At 33.4% G+C, this 22174-nt stretch overlaps 4 protein-coding genes across 4 annotated transcripts; 2 read left to right on the forward strand and 2 right to left on the reverse strand.

The window, feature by feature from the left end:
• Positions 1-1883, reverse strand: LOC106720986 (transcription initiation factor TFIID subunit 11). Its single transcript, XM_014515797.2, has 5 exons — positions 1672-1883; positions 1490-1594; positions 819-1245; positions 457-641; positions 1-273 (listed from the first exon to the last, which is right to left on the reverse strand). Exons 1-5 carry the CDS (start codon positions 1721-1723, stop codon positions 140-142), a joined length of 903 nt encoding a protein of 300 aa, XP_014371283.2. The 5' UTR covers positions 1724-1883; the 3' UTR covers positions 1-139.
• Positions 1884-2326: 443 nt separating this feature from the next.
• On the forward strand, positions 2327-10121 carry LOC106720925 (succinate dehydrogenase [ubiquinone] flavoprotein subunit, mitochondrial). Its single transcript, XM_045681302.1, has 13 exons — positions 2327-2494; positions 2806-3067; positions 3195-3268; positions 3680-3855; positions 4379-4531; positions 5022-5179; positions 6879-7043; positions 7453-7652; positions 8169-8366; positions 8637-8781; positions 8932-9167; positions 9251-9429; positions 9599-10121. The coding sequence occupies exons 1-12, from the start codon at positions 2447-2449 to the stop codon at positions 9404-9406; spliced, it is 1971 nt and encodes a 656-aa protein (XP_045537258.1). The 5' UTR covers positions 2327-2446; the 3' UTR covers positions 9407-9429; positions 9599-10121.
• A 5115-nt stretch (positions 10122-15236) lies between these two features.
• LOC106720991 lies at positions 15237-16947 on the forward strand. The gene is made up of 4 exons (XM_014515804.2): positions 15237-15462; positions 15780-15911; positions 16431-16560; positions 16779-16947. The coding sequence occupies exons 1-4, from the start codon at positions 15345-15347 to the stop codon at positions 16882-16884; spliced, it is 486 nt and encodes a 161-aa protein (XP_014371290.2). The 5' UTR covers positions 15237-15344; the 3' UTR covers positions 16885-16947.
• Positions 16948-18237: 1290 nt separating this feature from the next.
• Positions 18238-19821, reverse strand: LOC106720994 (iron-sulfur cluster assembly 2 homolog, mitochondrial). The gene is made up of 2 exons (XM_014515807.2): positions 19435-19821; positions 18238-18472 (listed from the first exon to the last, which is right to left on the reverse strand). Exons 1-2 carry the CDS (start codon positions 19674-19676, stop codon positions 18295-18297), a joined length of 420 nt encoding a protein of 139 aa, XP_014371293.1. The 5' UTR covers positions 19677-19821; the 3' UTR covers positions 18238-18294.
• Between the last annotated feature and the right edge of the window lie 2353 nt (positions 19822-22174).

A 22174-nucleotide genomic window follows, 5' to 3' on the forward strand; every position in this document is an offset into this window, starting at 1 on the left:
CAAATACACTTTAATAAATTCTTAACAATATTTATTATCTATTTACATGACTACTAGACAACTAAGTAATTGACTGTAATGAACCAAATGGTTCCATACATTAAAGAAAATATATTTACAGAGTGAACAATTGAAAATATCAAAGTCTAAAAGTACTTCTGTAGCCTCTCCTCACAGGTATGGCGCCGCGCACTCGCAGTCGACGTAAAGCCTCTCTTAAATGTTTAGGCTGTAAGGGTCCAGCCTCACCAGACTTCTCAAGAACTTCTAAAGCTAAAAAAACATACACATATCAAAAGCTAGGTCTTCCAAATGTTTCACTTTTAGCACCCTAAATAATGATGTTCCTATTGTTACTTTTTTGCTCAATCATTTAATGTAAGCAAAGTTTTATTACTTTTATGATAAAATAGTAGCAATATTTATGATTTGTGTGAAATTTAAATATTTTCTTACCTTCTTCTACAACTTCTCCAACAAATACTTTAGCAATACCTGACATCGCAATTACAACATTTTGTCCGACGGAACATCCTGTTATTGTTTGCATCAAGCGTTTCACAGCTGCTTTGGGAAAAGCCGCTCTTCTGTACATTTCATACCTATCTAGCTGTTCCTCTGTAAAATTTGAGACTAAAACTCTGAAACCATACAAAATATATATATATATATATATATATATATATAGTGCATGCAATAAATAATTATGTTTTCTATTAATATTTCTAACATGAAAGATTTGCTAAGTTTAAATTTTTCTGGGCTCTATTTGACAAACTGATTTAATTAAATAAATAAAATCTATTGTTTATACTCACTGCATTTTTTCTCTCTCCTCTTCTTCCAACTCTTTTTTACTTTTCTTTTCCCTCTCTCTTTCACTTATTAATAAATCTTCATTATTTTGTGAGTCATAATTCTCATTTTGAGATTCATTTATGTTGGACATAACTCCATCACCATTGTCATCATTAGTATCATATTTATGCTGCATATCATATTGTCTATCTTCTGATTGTTGTGTTTCATAACTGTATTCATTCATATAAGGTTCATATGATTCACTGATGTCATGCAAATCAGATTGTGTTGTAATGAAACTATCGGAGTTTTCCGTATAAATACTATTGCCCAGTTCATCAGTGGCATGAGTGATGTCAACATTGTTTAAATTGTCAGAGTAACTTTCAACAATATTACTTTGTGAATCCTGGATATTGTCTCCATAATTAACCAATGTTGTATCTGAAAAAATTATACAATGTGTTATATTCACGATTGAATCTTGATCTTGCTATAGATTAATTTTTATAAGTTACTTTGTTACAATTTGGTAAATACAGAATTGGAAAAAAATTATAAACAATTGTATACAATTACTGTATGCATTTATACCACTTATGGAATTTTGAGCCATCACCTCAACCACTATAATCTAATCATGTTGATAGATCTTGGTAACAACAGTTTACTCCACGAGTATACTTACACTCAGGTTCATCTTTAAGTAATTTTTCTTCAATTTCCAAAGATATTTCTTGAGAATCATCTTCATTGGAGTCACTGTGCTCCAATTCTCGAGCCAATTCATCTTCTAAAAAATAAATCATTTATTGAAAGATAGTAGTTCATATTATAACACATAACATGTTTATCTAAAAATACCTTTACCTCTCAATCTATCTGCTTCCGAAAATCCATCACTGCTGGGATTTTCTGCCATCGTGAACTCAAATTAACCAAGTACAGTAAAAGGTCTGTTATAGGCGTTTATAATTTTAATTTATATCCAAGTTCATTCATAACATTAAATATATCTTCAATTTGTTAAAAAATAAAAATAGATCATAATGGTAGGCTTTGACACTTTGACAGCTTTCAAACTGAAACTTACCATCGCCATCTGTTTTGAGTTTTGAGAAGTGTAACTTTTACCTAAGGCTACCCTAATTGAAGTTGTTTTTCTACCAAAAGGTACTAAAAAGTAATTTTCAATAGTTCTTTCGAATCCCATGAGAAGTTTTTAAAGAAATACATTAAAACCGGTCAACATGAAACAAAAACGCAATGCAAAAAATTTTGGAGAAAAACTACAGTCGAAGTAAACAACCAACAATGTAGTTCGACATTGTTGGTTGTAGATCCATAAAAATGATTGTTAATTAATTTATAAAGTAGTTTTTTTTGAAAATAAGAGTTTCATTAAAGAAAAATATTTTATTTTAATTTTACTTATACATAAAATGGAAATATCAGTAGAATTTTGACATTGGCAGTTTGACAGATTGACACATGATTTGCAAGACAGACAGATCCTGTCCCAGTTAAATTTTTATGTCACAAATGGTCACAAATACAACCGGTTGTGTGGATGCCTAGCGTTACTGTGCTCTTCTAAAATTTAAAGTGTGTTTTTTGTGCTCCGGTGCGGACAGAGAGTTCCATCATGAGCGCTTTATTGAAAGTGGCTACCTCCCGTAGCCCTGCATCATTGGTTAGTACTCGAACAGAGCATATAAAAAAACATTCGTTATGTAACGTGGTAATAATTTTGGAATGTTTTTACGAGTTCGGACATGGTTGGATGCTGATAAAATTTAATACAAACCAGTTTCTCAACACCTTTAAATGTTAATAAATATTCTTACTTGATTTTGAAACAACTTAAATATCTTTTCTGCGTAGTGTAGTGAATTTTAAATAATTTTTGCGTATTATCATCCTTATTTTAACTTTACTTGTACTAAGATAATCTTTGTACAAATTGATTATTGCATAACATTAAACATACATTTAAAATTTCAGGCTACATATCTTTATAGGAATCTTCATTTATCCGTGGGTGGTGCTAGGGCTGCCAAAGATGAGTCTGTAAATACAAATACATCTAAAGCATATAATGTTATTGACCATCAACATGATGCTTTGGTGATTGGTGCGGGTGGTGCAGGTTTGCGGGCGGCTTTTGGTCTTGTGCAGGAAGGCTTTAAGACGGCTGTTGTGACAAAACTATTTCCAACTAGATCACACACCGTTGCTGCACAAGGTGGAATCAATGCTGCATTAGGTACTTTCATTTTTCTGTTGCCTTTTCCTTCTTACATTCTTTTAATGTAATTTATTAAATGCTTAACACATGACGAAGATCTAGAAAGTTCTAATTCTATTTATATGCTAAAAGAGATTTGTTTTAGGTAACATGGAAGACGATAGTTGGCTTTGGCACATGTATGACACAGTAAAGGGCTCTGATTGGCTTGGAGATCAGGTACATTTGATTTTAGAAATCTATTATTATGTTTAATTCAAACAATAACAAAATATCTATTAGTTAACTAAGATACATTATTAGTTTAAATAAAATAAAATTATTTAATTACAGGAAAAAGGTAAAAGTATATTTTTAATGTATTTAGAAATGGAATTTTTCCATTGCAAGTAAAGGCCACACTATTCTCAAGAAAGCTTATGTGTCCAGCATTTAATTACATAAATTTTAATAAAAAATGGTCTAAAATGATGCTATTGGCAAACAGAAATGAATCTGATAAGAATAAGCTTCAATTTTTTAATGAAATTCTCATGAATTTTAAACTTATTTGAACATGTTTGTGTAAATTTTAACAATGGTAAACTTTATTTCAGTTAAACATATAATAATATTGAAACCATTTCACAGGATGCCATTCACTACATGACCAGAGAAGCACCGCATGCTGTTATTGAATTAGATAACTATGGAATGCCTTTCTCTCGCACACCTGAAGGTAAAATCTACCAGAGAGCCTTTGGAGGGCAATCACTTAAATTTGGCAAAGGTGGTCAGGCTCACAGATGTTGTGCTGTAGCTGACAGGTATGTCTATTCTAAATTATCTATGGTAAGGTTTAAAATATAGTGTGGTAGTGAATTGAAAATGAATAGTTGTTGTAGTAACTTTTTTCAGCTGAATTCAATAAAGATTGTTGAAAACATAGATAATATTTCAAAATTATGTTACATTAATGACTACTAACTGTACAACCTATTATTTGTAATAAAAATATTTATGTTGGGATTTAGTAGAAGATTTATATGATAACATGTACAGTCAGGCCCATTTGTGGTATTCCACATACAGAAAAAATACCTTGTTCTGTGCAAAGAAAAAACTTTACTCCTGCTCACAAATAACCAATTAGGCTACTGATTAACCTTTATTTGGACATTTTAAAGCTGTGTTCTATTAGTTATGGATCCACATTGTCCCAATGCATACGAAATATTCAAACAACTGTTGCTTTTAAAGCAGATTACTGCTAGATTCCTTAATAGTACAGTAATTATTTTAACATTATAATGTTTTATTTCAAACCGTTGACTATAAATTATATTTTAGAACTGGACATTCCCTTCTGCATACATTATATGGACAGTCATTGAGATATGACTGTGAATACTTCATTGAATACTTTGCACTGGACCTGCTGATGGAGGACGGTGTTTGCAAGGGATGCATTGCTCTTAACCTTGAAGATGGAACACTGCATAGGTTAGTTTTTAATTCTAATATCTTTGAATTCACATTTTTTTTTAATAAAATCATGTTTTGAACATGCTTTTGGTATACATTGTAAAATCAAGCAACTGTGTAAATAAAGTTTCCTAAAACACTCAAAACGTATCTCCAGATAATGACTGCTAACAGGAAATAATTTAACTAAACTAAACAAAAAGTTTATTATTTTAAATAATGATATATCTGTTCTATGAATGATTATGGAATTTGCAGCAAAAACAAATATTTTTGATGTGGGCAACATGTAGTAAAATTATAAACATGGGTGTTGCCAGGAGGTGGAGACAGCAGTCCCTCCAGGGAAGTAGGGTAGCGCCTCTGCCTCCACCCTCCTGGTGACGTAATGTAAAATATTAATAAAAATTAAATGATATTAGCAAACCTCTTCCCATAGACGTAGCTTAGATCATCGTCTAGCGAAATCCCTGACTAAAATAATATAATATGTTATTTAATGTGTTAGGTTCCAAGCAAAGAACACAATTCTGGCGACGGGCGGCACTGGCCGGTCTTACTTCAGCTGCACGTCTGCGCACACGTGTACAGGAGACGGCACCGCCATGGCCGCGCGCGCCGGACTACAGAACGAGGACATGGAGTTTGTGCAGTTCCATCCCACTGGTAATATACCTCACCTTCATTGTCACTACTCACTACACTGCAGAGACACACAACAAAAAGACAAATCTATATAAATAACACACATAAAAAATAAAAAAATACAGTCGAATTGATAACCTCCTTCTTTTTGAAGTCGGCTAATAAAAGAAAGTCGTGTTAGTTACACTATTTATAACTCAAGATCGGTCAAACTGATTTAGCTGAAAATTGATGGGGAGATAGCTTAGAACTAGGAGACGGACATAGGAACATTTTTATCTTGTGTGCATTTTTTTTTTATTCCGCGCGGACGGAGTCACGGGTAAAAGCTAGTTTAATATGTTTAATGTTTGAACGAATGTTACTAAATATCTTCAGAACGGCTGCATGGATCTCGCTGAATGAGCATAGATGTAGAACGCAGTCTGGAAGAACACACAGGCTACTAATTACGATTTTTTTTAATTTAATGCGGACGGATTTGCGGACAAAAGCTAGTTAATAATAATTTTACGTACTTCTCTGGCTATTTTTAACTTAAATCTATATTAATACAATTAATAAAATTCAAGTGTCTGTATGTAATATTGTAATACATAATAATTCTGTGAAAATACTTTACTTGTAATGAAAAATCAATTCTAAAAATTTTATCTGTCTGTCCGTAAGTCTGGTGTTTGTTTCGGGTAATCACCGAAACGGCTGCGTTAATTTTGACGGGAATTTGAAGGGAAGGTAACTGATGTTTGCGGATACATTATAGTCTAGTTTTTACTAATACATATATTCTCGTTTAAATGACCTTATACGTCTCTCTAAGTTAGGGATGACTAGGCCTTAGTCAAGTACGTTTGCCCAACAATGTACCACTATTGGTTAAACAAGGTTATCATTACTATATTGTCTCATTATGTTTAAAATTATCGATAAACTTTTACAATAAAATTCTTTTATGAGTTTTGAACCCATTGATAAGTTTAAAAAAAACTTTCCAGTAGTATTTCATAATAGACTAGCTGTTGCCCGCGACTCCGTACATCTGTTTTGCCAGACTATGATCTCCATCTAGGCTACAGCGTGATCCGTTTAGCCGTTCAAATAATCTAGTAACAAACATTCATCTATCTAAATCTATATCTATATATATATAGAAGAAAGTCATGTTAGTTACACTATTTATAAATCAAGAACGGCTGAATCGATTTGACTGAAAATTGGTGGGCAGATAGCTTAGAACCAGGAAATGGACATAGGATAATTTTTACCCCGTTTTCTATTTTTTATTCCGCGCGGACGGAGTCGCCGGTAAAAGCTAGTTTTAGAATATTATTTATAAGACTGTTTAATAACTTAAGATGAAGTGGTATTAATTAGCATAGTAAAGACAAAGGAGCGATGTTAGAGATTACTGTCATTATCCATCAGTTGTAATAGATTTTTAATTACTGTTAATTACTACGTTGTAACATGATATTACGTGAGAATAGCTTTAACATGATTCATAACCACAATCCTTCTTATACTTTACAGCTCTGATGTGCTTATTTGAATTATACATTATTGTATTACTTTTAATACAAAACTTAAATTAAGCTGAAAGATTTTTTCAATCATAACGTTTAGATTAGTCGAAATGTTAAAAGATGATTCAAGGTCAAATATCAGATTTGAAGCTAACATTAAAGTTATATAGACTGTATTTATGTACATGTATGTGAAGGTATCTACGGAGCCGGATGCCTGATGACGGAGGGATGTCGCGGCGAGGGCGGGTTCCTGGTGAATGCGAAGGGCGAGCGCTTCATGGAGCGATACGCGCCCGTCGCCAAGGACCTCGCCAGCAGAGATGTCGTCTCCCGCGCCATGACCGTAGAGATCATGGAGGGTACGATAATATTCATTATATTATCAATACTTTATAAATATAACACATTGTTGATGAAAACATAAAATTCACTCATTAAATTGTTGTATAAAAAGTTAATACAAAGTATAGGTCTAAAGTTATCTATGCATAATAATGAAATTGGAGTGTCTGTAATATTGAGAAAAAAAATCATATTTCTTACACTTACTATATTTGGCGTTGCTGACAACGAAAAAGCAATTTTCGACATTTTTTTCTGTCTGTCTGTCCATCAACAAGGTCGCGTTTGTTCCGGATAATCTCCGGAACGGGTGGACCGATTTTGATGGGACTTTGATGGGAATGTAGCTGATGCACGCGGGCATGTTATAGGCTACTTTTTTTTAAATTCTACGCTGATGAATAGAAAGGTTTTTATGTATTGTAGGTCGCGGATGTGGTCCCGAGAAGGATCACGTGCACCTGCAGCTTCACCACCTGCCGGCGGAGCAGCTGCGCCAGCGCCTGCCCGGCATCTCGGAGACTGCTATGATCTTCGCTGGAGTCGACGTCACCAAGGAGCCCATACCAGTGCTGCCCACCGTACATTACAACATGGGCGGCACACCGACCAACTTCCGAGGAGAGGTATCTACATATTTAAATAAATTCCAATGCCGCCGAATGTAACGCGGCATACCAGAAAATTTATTTCCTTTTTTGTTTACAAATATATTACGTGTAGTAGACGCCAGCAACAACAACATAAGTTGCACGAATTGTCTGGCTGGCTCGGTGAAATACCACGACCACACAGAAGATTGGCGTCAAGTGGAAGTAATTCCAAGTACAGTCTGATTAGTTTGGTGCCGGAGACCTAATTTTAGTCCTCTTTCCCTTCCCACACCTTTTCTTATAAGGAAAGGATGGGAAGGGGAGGTGGATTTGATGAAGGAGGAGATGCATAGAAAGGTTAAATATTCTCTTTTTGTGCGTCTCCTCCTTCGTCGATTGAGGGTAGTCAACGCATCTGCAATTGCGAATGTCTATGGGCAGCGGTCGCTTCGCCATTTTGGCGAATTCATGTGGCCGCTTGCTCGTTTGCAAATTTAGTTTTCATAATTTGAATATAATAATGATATAGTTTTGTTTCTGTTACGTCAGGTGATAACTCATCACAATGGTGCAGACCGTGTGGTGCCAGGTCTGCTGGCTGCGGGCGAGGCGTCCTGCGCGTCTGTACACGGCGCCAACAGGCTCGGCGCCAACTCCCTCCTAGACATCGTCGTGTTCGGCCGCGCCTGCGCACTCACCGTCGCAGAGAACAGCCGCCCCGGGGATGCGCAGCCGCCTCTCAAACATGTAACTACTATCCCTACTTATTTTATTACCTTCTAACAAGTTTTTTACCTTTTAGAACAGGGATCCCCAAACTATTTTTGGACAAGTGACCCCATTTTCCTTATTCCATGGCCAAATTACCTACTTTTAAGATCAATTATTATTATTCATCCTGACTTAGGTCAATAGAAGAAGACAAAGTGAGAATTAGCAATGCTTTAAGTTCGATATCGACCACTTTGAGAATCCCTGTTTTAGAAGAAAATACTTAATTCATTAACTCTTTTCCAGACAACGGGTGAAGCGAGCATTGCCAACTTGGACAAGATCAGATACGCTAACGGCAGCATCTCTACTGCGGACCTGCGCCTGCGCATGCAGCGCTGTATGCAGAAGAACGCCGCCGTCTTCCGACAGAAGAGCACCCTAGAAGAAGGTACCACAATACTTTACTTGATGGTACTTACGAACTAAAACTTGACCTAAAATCTATCTATCTAGACTGGATAATAGAAAAGTACTTTGACTTAAATTAATTTCTATAATGTGTTAATATTTCATGAAAAAAAAATTGTCATATTTGCAGGTCAACGTCAAATCCACGAGATCTACAAGCAGATGAAGGATGTGCGTGTTTCCGATCGGTCGCTGATCTGGAACTCAGACCTGGTGGAGACGCTGGAGCTGCAGAACCTGCTTCTGAACTCGGTGCAGATAGTGGAGGGTGCGCTGGCTCGTGAGGAGTCTCGTGGTGCACACGCACGCGAAGACTTCAAGACTCGCCGAGATGAGTACGACTACTCCAAACCACTTGATGGACAGGTATATAGACTTAGATAATCCAATTACATTCTGTATTTTTACCTTTATTATTTATATAAAATAAAATATATTTAATTCAATAGACGAAGCTACCGTTCGAGCAGCACTGGAGGAAGCACACGCTGGCGGAGACGGACCCGGAGACAGGATCCACCTCCCTCTCCTACCGCCCCGTCATAGACTCCACACTGGACCAGCGCGAGTGCAGCACTGTGCCACCAGTCATCCGCACATACTAGACCACACACATATAGACAATTAGGTACAATATTTATAGGTAAACTAGGATATCTAGACAAAATTCCGTCTTGAAGAAAGTTCTTCTTTGAATTACGTGCTGATGAAGTCGCAGACCGCTAGTTAAAAAAATTTTAATTTTTTACCTACGATAATGAGATAGACAACAATTTAAATTTTAAAACTTGTTTCAGGTAATCTCCGAAAACGGGTGCTGACTGAGCTAAGCAGTATTTAACAACACGAAAGCAAAGAGTTTGTGTTCATCTCAGATATTAATTATTTATAACATAATTTATTTTTAGATAAGATCGCTTAGCTTTATAAATTCATGATTTTAAAAGAAAATTATATAACAAAAAACAACCTCAAGAAAAATTACTCATAGTTTTTAAACGTTTGACGGCATTTATTTTCATAGTCAGCACCGAAGCAGTACTTAAATAGGGATTTTTATTTATCAACATTAAAACTCTTATTAAAAACAGATTCTTGCTGTTCACAAGAACTTACCTACCTCAGTACAGTCACAATTTAACACTAGAACACATCTCTGAACGAACGCAGCTCGCAAAATGACGATAAAAGGCAATGTAACACAAATCAACAATTTCTTTGTTAACAATTTTTACTTTATGAAATTATATGATTATGTACAATCGATTATGTAGAATATAAGGATAATGATTTAAACCAACTGTGAATAAATGAACTGATATAAATGTTACTATTGTTTTATTTATGCACATTACAGTGAGTATATTTTGAAAAACATAACCCAAAAACATATTGACATGTCTTTCATCTATATATATAAAAGAAAGTCGTGTTAGTTACACTATTTATAACTCAAGATCGGTCGAACTGATTTAGCTGAAAATTGACGGGGAGGTAGCTTAGAACCAGGAAACGGACATAGGATATTTTTTACCCCGTTTTTTATTCCGCGCGGACGGAGTCGCGGGTAAAAGCTAGTTCTTTATAAAAAAGAAAACAAAGAATTTTTTTATCGTTCATTAACATAAGTTTCTGAGACCAAAATCACTGTATAAAAAATATCGTCATCCCTGTCATGATCTTAAACAAAACAGAGACAACTATATGTTGTAAACAATTATTTTGATCTCAGAAACTAACAGTATGACGTCAATAAACAGTGAAATAATCGGATCATATTTACTGCCTAATATCAAGTTGTATTAAATTCAAAACTGATTTACATTACGTACCTATGCTATTTAAAAAAACATTTTATCTAACGTCGATTGGTCACATGTAGGGATTGCAATCCGGCGTCATTTTCAGTCCGGCCGGATACGACCGGATTCCCATCAATCCGGCCGGATCCGACCGGATCCGACCGGATTGATTAAATCAAGATGATTTTCGCTTTTTAGTACAAAATAAGTAAGTTAATCGAGTGTCACTGCACGTCTATGTAGGTAGTTTATTAAAAATAATTCACAAATATATAAAATCGACTTTATTTCTTAACCAATGTTAAGACAAATAGACAACAAGAAAACAATTAAAATTTAGTAGTGTAGGTAACTAGTAATAATTTTACGACGTAACGAGTAGCTTAGTCTTTCTAGATTTCACTTTCACAGATAGATCAATTTATAAGTAACAATATTAATTATCAAGTAACTATAATATCTAATAGATACAATTAATCTTACGTTATTAACTGAAATGAGATCAAAATCATTATTAAAGTATTTGAGAATGCTAACAAACAAGTCTTATAGGTATTTATGATTATAACAGCTAACATCATGATTTGATGAATCTGTCGAACGAATGAATGACAAAAATTATCACAATAATGAGTTTAGAACTCTTTAGTTTAATCAACTTACGATAAATAAGTACCTACTCATGCAACAGCTATATTATTTTCCCACAAACTGCTAGCACCGGATCCGGTTTTCGGATCCGGTATATTGGTACCGGATCCGGTAACTATTAAATGATGCCGGATCCGCCGGATTACCGGATCCGTTTTTCCGGATTGCAATCCCTAGTCACATGATTATTTTAATGATAAATAAAACCGTTTAATAACATCACATGTGCCTACTAAAAATATGTTTTGTTACAAATTAGGTTATGCGTTGACGTCAAACTTAATGTAATAATATGCAATCACTTTATGATTTTAATATGACGCGAATTTCTTATTGACCTATTTGAAGATGTCATCAAATACGCAATCACGGTGCAACAAAAACAACACTAAAAACTTTACAGGACAGAAATTTGAGGTAGACACTAAATTTTTTCAACGAGCTTTCTAAAATTGGAATGTGCTATACTAACTATTGGTAATTAATGCCCAGTTTAAATTATTCCAATCCACACAATGCATTCTAGTGTGGATTGACGTTACATTTGGGATAATGTTAACTGGGCATAATACTAATTTGCCGCGGAAGGAATGTTAGTTTTTAATCTTATAAGCGACATTATAAACCTGTCTTAATATAAAATGGCAAGCACATGTCCCGCGTTTAAATACGTTTAGGGACGTTCAAAAGTCAAGTTATGTTTAGTGCAATAATTATAGCGTGGAATATCTTAAATACTTTGGCACGAGGTCGTCATTCGTTCTGCCAAAAACGTTCATTTGATTCCTATGAGGTGATGGAGAGTGTAAGACAATATTTGCAATTATGCATCTTACGTATAGCTGTAAATTATATATATGTATATTTGTGATAAACTATAGAAAAAGCTAGAAGGCCTACATGGTATGCGGAATAACCGCAGTGATATGAAATCTTAATTTTAGAGAAAAATTAAATCGTTTTGTTCTATAATGAAAGCGATTAAATGTTATTCAATTGAAACTACATATCACGTTGTATTCTAAATAATCACAAGATGTAACTCGCATACTAACTAATTAGGCATGGCCTGATACGATTTCAAACGGTGTTTCTTTTTTGTACCGTACAAATACTATAGGAAGAAGTACCGTTGACTACCACTCGCGTACTTGCATCTTGCAGCGTGCAATGTCGCGCTCCAAGCGACATCTGGAACGTGAGAGTTTTATCACTTCTTACGTTTATTTAGAAATAAGTATAAAATGTCATATTTTATAAGAAACGTATACTAATAATGATCAATTCATCACAGCATTTGATATAAAACTTATGCATTCATTTTATGATCATACACAAACAAAGCTATAATTTTTTTACTGACTGTGATTAAAAATTACTCTATTACTACTTACTACATGTCATAACAAAGTTTAACGTTAACTTTAAAAATAATTGACCGATTAGTTTAGAAGCTATATACAAACTAACGAATAAAAATTGTAAAATTGATAAAAGAAATGGCGTATAAAGGCTTATACTGTTACCTACAGAAGAACTTTCCCAGATCAATGAAGTTCATTGACCGTTAACCCGTTCACAGTATTCGCTGCACACGTATCTCGGGTCCGCGTGTTAGTCACGTACTCCTATGTATAGGTAACTATGTGTTCATACATGCATTTATTTAATTACAACTGTACAGACAATTACAACTACAATATAACATATATTTTAACCGAACAAGATCTTATAATATAACCGAATAATTAACATCTAAAAATCTAGCATCGTAAGGCCCACCTCAAAGTATTATAATGGTTCTGTTTAACATAAGTTCACTGCCCCATTACATCTACCGTAAATATGTCTTGACTTAATGTTTGCCATAGTTACACTAGACTAGATCATAGTTAGTCTAAAATAATTGGATACTAAAATTGATCATCAGCTTAAATTCGTCCACTGTTTGACATGCGATTTATCCATGGCCAAGAAGTCTGAATAAATTTTACAAGTCCTGGTGCTAATGACTTGGTCAGAAGTCGTAGAAAAAAAATTGTTATTATGTCTTATCACCGCTAAGCCTAGCAACGCTAAAAACCAATTCTTTTTGTGACTTCACGACACAAATCATGTTGCTAAGCGAGTTTTATTAATAATCCTCGCTCTTATTAAAAAAATAATGTAAAACAAAATAAATTAAAAATACCGCAACGAACTCAGAGGTCGCAATGTGATAACGAAAGGAAGTCGTTTGTTGATTTGCGAAATTTTTAGGTCACGGAATTTTTTAAAGTTTCCTTAATACCTACTTTGTCGAAAAATACATTGTCAACTTAGGTGAATTACAAACTATGTTTGTCACAAGTAAATTTACTAGACTAGTGTTTAGATACAATTAAAAATGTATTTTCTGCCATAAAACTAATGATGTATAATTAACATTAAGCGACTTTTTTAGGTTTATTAAACAACTTGCTGTCGTCGCCCGGAACTCCATCCGCGCGTCATAATAAAAAAGTTTTATTATAAACCAATATGTTCTTCCAGATTACGTTTTATATTTATGCCAAATTTCATCGAGATCTGTTGAGCCGTTCTAGAGATACCTTCAAACAAACATCCATCCATCCAAACATTCGCATTTATAATATTAGTAAGATAACAAATTAATTTCCATTTATACAGGTACATTTCACGAAAGTTAGTATATAGTTAATCGACAAATTATTTTAAAAATAATTGAAGTTGAAATATCTTCAACCATTTTTATTATAATTTAATATGTCCAGCCAAATTAGATCAGGGCTTACAGGTCAAGATGACGACTAACTTAAATGACCTCGACTGAACGAAGCTATTCCGTTTTACTTACCGTAGAATTCCACTGCTGTGACACTTGTATTTTTACATATTTTTATCTCTTTCACTTGTTCTTGACAAAACAAAGAATACAAGTATCACGGCAGTCGAATTCTACGGTTAACGACATATCCAGACTAAGATGAACCATATTTATGGAACCATGGATCAAATATATCTGAGGTCCATTTATATTGGTAATCTTAATCACCAAAATAGTCATAATTAATTAACACAACTTTCTTATTTATCCCTCTAAAACAAACAATAATGATAAGCGAAGCGTAGACGAAGTCATAGACATTAAATTTGCTGAACAGTTTAATATATACCAAGTTATCTAAGGGAGATTAAGTATGAAAAATCTGCACTAAGGGACTGCGTTAATAACCAACAAGACTCTGAGTGTAGCAGAAAGTCACGACGAAGAAATACACGGACGGATGCAAATAATAAAACTCCGCCAACATGTCCGTAAACAAATCGGTAGTCATTTAACCCTATCAACTCTTAAATGTAATACAAAACAATATTAGATTGTCGTTGTTTTTTACTATTAATAATATTTTAGATTCCAAAAACATCTATATAAAATCAAGGTAAATAGATATATAATTGCTCATAGAACGGATCGCCGATGTTATTGAGATGTTATAGAACTGCGACACTTACACAACAAACATGAGAAATTATTTCTGTGAGTATCTACCTATAGTATTCCTGAAGTTCAATTATTGAAGATAAAAAGGAACTTCGCAGTAATAAAGAAACTCTTCGTGTAGTTTACATAATATCGTAAATAGATCTATGCACGTCTTTGATTGATGATAATGACGCCTAAATCAAACAAATGAACATCAATCAGCGTACAAAACATGAAATTAATCTGCGTGTGTTAAAAATTTTGCGTAAGTTGAAAAATCAAATAATACTTGAAAAAAAATGTGTACTTACCAACAAAAATCGTACTAGATAAAACAAAAAAATAGACTGAAAGGTATAAAATACGTAAAATATATTTGTCTACCCACATATTTAATGTTATTACAGAGTACCTAGTAAAATCGACGCTTTATCTTTAAATGACCCATTACATTGGCAGCGGCTGATAACATCCCCTGGGGTCAGTATTTCGTAGCCGCCGCGCAGCGACGCGACCAGTCTTATATCTGACACGTCTCTCTCAGCCCGTGTGATTGTGCTCCCTGGGCCTCTCTCTCTTTTGCATTCTCTACACAGTGATTTCATGGTGCTAACTGGTGTTCACCATTCGTACGGTTTCAACAACTCTCGCTTTGTCCCCAAAGGCGATAGTGAAGCGTTCATTTTGACGCCAGAAAATATTGTTCTCAAACTGTGTGAAGGTAACAAAGTGCGATATATCGTACAGATAATTGTAGTTCGTGTATAAGCTTCGAGATGTGATTTTAATAACAATTGTGTATCAATATTCAAACTATAAATTGTTCTTGTTAAATTTAATATTCCTTATATTTCCATTCAAATTCCATAAAATTAATATATTATAAGTTTTTTTTAATTCAATCAGCAAATGCTTATATGCAAATAACTAGACTACATATAAGATTTAATCTTTTATTTATTTAGTTCATAAACAAAAATACATTTACTTACGATCATTTTGTCTTCATTGCTAAAAACTTTTTCATTTTTTTTCCAGCGTGCCAAAGCAACATGGCGTCAATTCCTCCATCAGCATTCTCAGCCAAGCGCATTCGCGAGACCGAACGCAACATGAAGATCTCAAACATCGACAAGCGAGGCCCATCTTCTAAAGTCTTCAACACCAATAGTAAGATTCAACATTAGTTTTCCTTCTCTTCTACACAAAACACTTCGTAAAATGTTTTTGATTGATACTGTTTGCGCCAGATGGCGACACAAATCATTATGTATTGACGGAATTTATTGAGTGTTTTTTAAGAAAGCTTTCAATGAATCGAACAAAAACATTACTAAAGAGTATACCTATAACTGTTTTTAATACTTTTATAAAATACAGAATAGCTAAAAACTGTTTAAAAAATTGAAAACGATTATTTGATGTAGTTCAGGTTAGTTAATGACTAATTTTACCTCTATTGCGATGCGCAGCGGAATTGGAATTTAACAGATTTGATAAAGTACAAAATTACTTATTACTTGTAATTAGCTCATCGGCGCACATTCTTTTATCTACATTAATGTTCTGGTTTAATTTTAGCGACCGGCATACCTGTCGCCAAGTCTTCTTGTGGTTAGGTACATTAAAATATCAAATTAAAGCCTTATATAATTAGGATTATATAAGAGAAAATTTTAATAATTTCAGTGATAGAACTTACTCCGTTGAAATATAACAGCAAGCTAATGAACAGCATTTGGGGCTCCTACAACCGCTACTCGCCGCACAATGTTAAGAAGGTTAACGATGCTCTTACCTTTAATGTGGAATTGCAGCAGTGAGTATCAAACATTTTAACTGAAGACTAATTTAATTACAAATACAAATGTATAAAAACTTTTTCAACCAGAGAAAAAGTTTTATAATTTTTTAAACAACGTAATTATAGGTTGATTAAGAATAGAAATTGAGACATTTGTAGGCTTACACTTTCTTTGATTTAGAGAGCCTACAAAAATTATTATACTAATTAATGGTTTTTTTATTTCTTTACAGATCCGCTGCCAATTCCTCAAACAAGAATGAACCTATGATAATTTTACCAGCTCCCAAACTCGACAATTTTTGGGCTTTAATTAACATCTCGCAATCACAAATATAATCAAATCTTAAAATCTCATTAGCATAAGTGAACTAATTACTGGATCATTATACTTTATAATATAAATAAACATTCTTTTTTTATTTATCCCACTTTTTATTATTTTCTTTTTTACCATGGCCTTATTGCTAAATTGAATAGGTAAATATGAATAACGGCTGTTGTATAAAGAAGAAAATGAGCTCGAAAGGTTTTGGGCCTGCTTCCTACGGTCATACAAAAAAGACCTAGGTACTCAAGCAAATGAATTTGCTTGCGACATGCATAATATAAAGATTAGCCCTAATCCAAATTTCGCACAATTTTAAAGAGATCCAAACAAAACCTTCAGTCTACAGAGAAATTAAAACCCTGACCAGTTTATGACATAGATATAGCATAGATCTCTAGATTGAGCATTTCAGATAAGTTTGATGTTAATCCTTAGGCCCTTCGTATACAAGGAAACGTAAATCTTTGGAACCCAGAAATTTAAGTTAGGCAACGCGATGTCTTAGTGGTCGCGCGTCGCCGACTTCTACCTGGAGTCGGAGTGGAGTCTACTTCTGTCTGGAGTTCTATCGCGCGGACGGAGACGCGGGCGACAGCTATTAAAATATAAACATGAAAAGAGGTTGTAGTCAATTTACGTACATATAGATGGCAACCCTGGGAAAGTCTACCACAAAAAGAGGCCTGTGAAGGCCTTCTAACATGCCTCATTTTTGTGCTACGAACGCTATATTCTAGCGCTAGAGTTCTAGAGGTATAAATATATTAGGTACTACATATCATAATAACAGTAACGTTTGTTTGTATTAAAGTTGTTGCTATTTAAAATTGCCAGGCGTTGCGAAATATTAAGTTTTCATTTATTAAATAGTAAAACACATAATTGAAAAAACAAAAAGCTGGACAGACTATATCTGACAATGACAATCATGAGAATGATACGAATCGAACGACACAACACTAATTAAAATAGGTTAAATGGTCTAAGTTACAGGTAACAATGGACTTATTTAAACTAACATTCACAAGAAAAACATTAAACTTCTGCATCAGTTGTGTGAAAAAATCAAGACATTAAATAATCATACAAACCATAAAACTCTTTGCTTTTGGTTCATGGAATGGTGGAAATGGATTTACAAAAGAACACCAATGCAAACAATCTATAACTTTTATATCCAATTCATAAATGTCTTGTTTTTCAATGTCCACATTGTTTTATTTATCAGGGTAAGAAAAAAAATATCACATTTTTAATAAATTACTTGTACTGAAAAACTCATCAAGCAAATAAAGGAATAAGTAAATGAAATTTGCACATACTAAATATTTTTATTAACAATCTAAAATCTATAAGTGGGTATTAAATCTTTTATTAACAAAACAAAAAATAATTTATATATTTAAAGTCTATACATCCTAATCAATTTTTATAGAGAAGCTAGCTCCACAAGAACAACCAACATCTGCATTGGGGTTTTGGACAACTCTAAATGCAGATCGTATAAGCTCCGTATGATAATCAATAGTGGATCCCCTTATATACTCCAATGATGTCTCATCTACAACTACCCGCACACCATCCCTCTTAAATATTCTGAAACAACCATTAAATGGATTAATATTATATAATTAATTTTTGATTTGCATGTACTCACAATTTCGATATTTCTTTATATTAATAGTATAGGTCATGTTCCAATTATTTTTTAACTCTTCGCTATTAAAGATTTTCTTTATAACTGGCTAAATTTAGCATGCATCACAATAAAAAAAAAATTAAGTAAAGTTATGGTATGAAGAAAATGCTCAATGATAGCACTGCTCAAAGACAAAACTAATTTCTCTAAGTAAGATCAAATCATATTCAATGTCATCTGCAGCGGAATCATAATGGGCATTGCCCATAGCATTTCTAAATGTAACCATAGATTGCCTCTATGAAACATTAATGCAAAAATATATTGTAATCCATCTATTTCTCTTTGAAGAAAAAAACAGGAAAAAAACCTTAAATATATACTATAGGTGGAGTCGTTCATAGAAATTTAACATTTATAATTGAGTGCTGTTTTATGAAATGTCATTTTGTATTGCATATGAAAACACTCAAGGAATTTTTTTTATAAAAAAAGGCCCTGGAGAACTTTTTGTCACCTGACCTTTGAGTTCTACCTATACAACAGTAGTTGCTTAACCTATACAAAAGCATATAGTTTTTTTGTAGATATTTTATGTTAAAACATTAAGTGTATTTTACTCTAGTCAAATCTATATATATAAAAGAAAGTCGTGTTAGTTACACTACTTATAACTCAAGAACGGCTGAATCGATTTGACTGAAAATTGGTGGACAGGTAGCTTAGAACCAGGAAAAGGACATAGGATAATTTTTACCCCGTTTTCTATTTTTTATTCCGCGCGGACTGAGTCGCGGGTAAAAGCTAGTTTGGAATAAAATGGATACTAATGTTGAACAAATATCCTAGATACTATTTTTGTTTGCATGTTTTGCCTTTTAAGTCGTAATTTTAAAAACAAGTTTTAAAGAAGAATTACCTGTCGTCTTCACCAACTTTATCATCTAAATGGAATTTGTATTGAAAACCCGAGCATCCACCGCTCTCCACACACAATCTTAAAAAAGATTTATCACCTTCACAGAGTTGCTTGAGTTTCTGTACACAACTATCACTAAGTTTTATTGCGTCATTTGCTATCTTTCCCGAAGATAAATATTTTTGAATTGTTATGTAACTATTGCAACTTTTCTTAAAAACTGTAAAATATTTAAGGAACATTTCAACTTTCTTTTTAAATCCCTGACACAGAATCTGACATGCAAAAAATAATACAATTAAGCGTGATAACTTTATGTATCATTATATATTAAGATTGGCCCTTTAACTAACAAAACCAGGCAATTTTGGACAATGTAACCATTCAACGAAAACACTAATCATGTACCGAAATAAATTATAAAATGTCAAATGTCAATGTCACCAGTGACATCCCATCTTGCTAACAGAAAAACTATAAGAACGTAAAACTTAGTAAAACTTATAATAAAAGAACTTTTTAAATTGATACTTAGATCGACATAGATTTTTTTTTATATTTATAATAAAATTATTTTGAAAATAAAACCGTTTTACGATGATTACTTTGACAATTCAATAAGGATGTTTAGTAAAATCGGTTGTGAATCTTTTCGGTTTTCGATTATTCGCATAGAAGTTGGAATCGATAGACGCGGAAAAGTGGAAAGTTATGTGAAAACTTTGTTGCTGTGAAAAATGCCAACCATCGAGGTGGTGACGATGAAACTTGGCGCTCTGTCGACTTGTGCAATAGCAAAACTCTATGGCTGGGATAGTTCCAAACAATTCTTCAGAACACTCCTGGTATAAGCGGTAAAAATGCAGAGGGCCAGCGAGTCAAGCCGATCAGTAAGTCCTTGGTCGTTGACGATTCGAGTCGCACGTCGTTTTACTTGCTCAAAAGGAAGAAACTGGTATTTAGGAGCTCCGACCCAAAGATGCTGCTAGTTTTTTGAACGCTCCACAACTAGTAATTAGGAACACGTTCGCAAATGTAAATAATTTTATTGTTAGACAAATTAATTATAGTTAATGGTTGATATAGGTTAATTATAGTTTTTTATTTAAACAAACAAAATACAGATTAGTAAAAAGGAAACATAGACAAGTAAATAATAGGTTAAAACTTAGTTAATCGTTGATTCGTTGGTTAAAAAGTTAACTTCGTTAATCATTAAAACATTAAATTCTCGAAAATTTAACGCAAGTTAAAGTTAATCGTTAAAAGTTAACCATACCAAAATTATGCTGCTTTTGGGACTGAGAGAAATAGGTAAAACAAGTGAAAAGAAGATCTTTTGATGACTTTTGATAATTTGCACGAATTGCACATACTTTTGTAAACAGAATTCACAAATTCACACTTATTGTGGGGACACTTGTTTCACATATTAATTTCACTATATATTCTCTACCACATTAATTCGATCTTTTCACACATTTGGAATTTGATTGCAATTGAACCTGTAGTCAGTTATTGGCATTTGTATCTGAAGTATTAGACAAAGTGTAAAAGTATGAATGCAGTAAAGTGTCCTCGAACCTTCTTTTTTTTGTCCTGTTCAAGTCTTTCCCGGACGCTCTGATGCATCACACTTGCACGCGAACTTCACATATATCTATTACCAACTCGTTCGTTCACCATTCGACTCGCTGAAAGTCGCCGAACATAGCTGAACTTATGAGCGTGGCGTGGCGCGTTGTTTAAACGAAATGACAGCACGTAACCATTAACGGAGTAAATTAACGAAAGTTAAGTTTAACGTTAAAAAGCGTTAACACTTTTTAAAGTTAAGTTAAAATACAATCCGTTAAGCAAAATCTTAACTTGGTTAATTATCGGATTAACGAGTTAATGTCTACCTTTGGTCGCCATATATGGAATTACACATTTCTCTGTTTATACAATTCTAATTAGATCTAGATGAAATTCAAAAATTGTTGTGCCATTATTGGATTTGATTCAATTCGGATTTTATTAGCTTCTATAACTTTAAATTTAAACGTCTTTATAGGTCGTCCATTAATCACGTAATATTTTTGTAGAACCTTTTTGACCCCACCCTATACCTAAAATCAAGTCTGTTTTTGGTAAAAATAAATATGGACATTTTCATAGTATTGTTAATTAATTCAGACGTCATTAGACAGAATATAAAAACTCGTGACATCTAATTTTATCCCTCCGTCCTGTTGTTGTTCTTTTATAAATATGAAGTTACTATGGGTTTCGACAGAAGTGACACTTGTATTATTATTTCTCCATTCATTTAAAAAATAAAGCAACAATATACGTCAATATAAATGTCACGGTAGTTGAACTCTACAGTTATAATCCTATTTTGTAAAACAATATTACCTAAGTTATTGGTAATGATTTATACATGGTCACACCAATTCCCCGAGTACTATGTTAGAACAAGAACGAAACATACCAATGTGAAAGAGATGAAAGAGTTTTGGGGTAAGCTGGCCAACGGTCCGATATTGGTTATAAATGAAATGTCTTTCTTTGGATTTATTTTCTTAGTTTAAAAAGTAAGAACGAAATTATGGAGCGTAAATCAGGTGCTTATCTGTATTTCTTCTGTATCATTGTGTTTTAAACAAAAAAAAATTGTAGTTTAATATTTCACATAATTTGAGATAATTAATATACATATTAGAGAATATTTAAACTTACCCATAAAATTTTAATT

The sequence above is a fragment of the Papilio machaon genome, chromosome 15, assembly GCF_912999745.1.
Source record: "Papilio machaon chromosome 15, ilPapMach1.1, whole genome shotgun sequence".
In the NCBI taxonomy this organism is placed as follows: Eukaryota; Metazoa; Arthropoda; class Insecta; order Lepidoptera; family Papilionidae; genus Papilio; species Papilio machaon.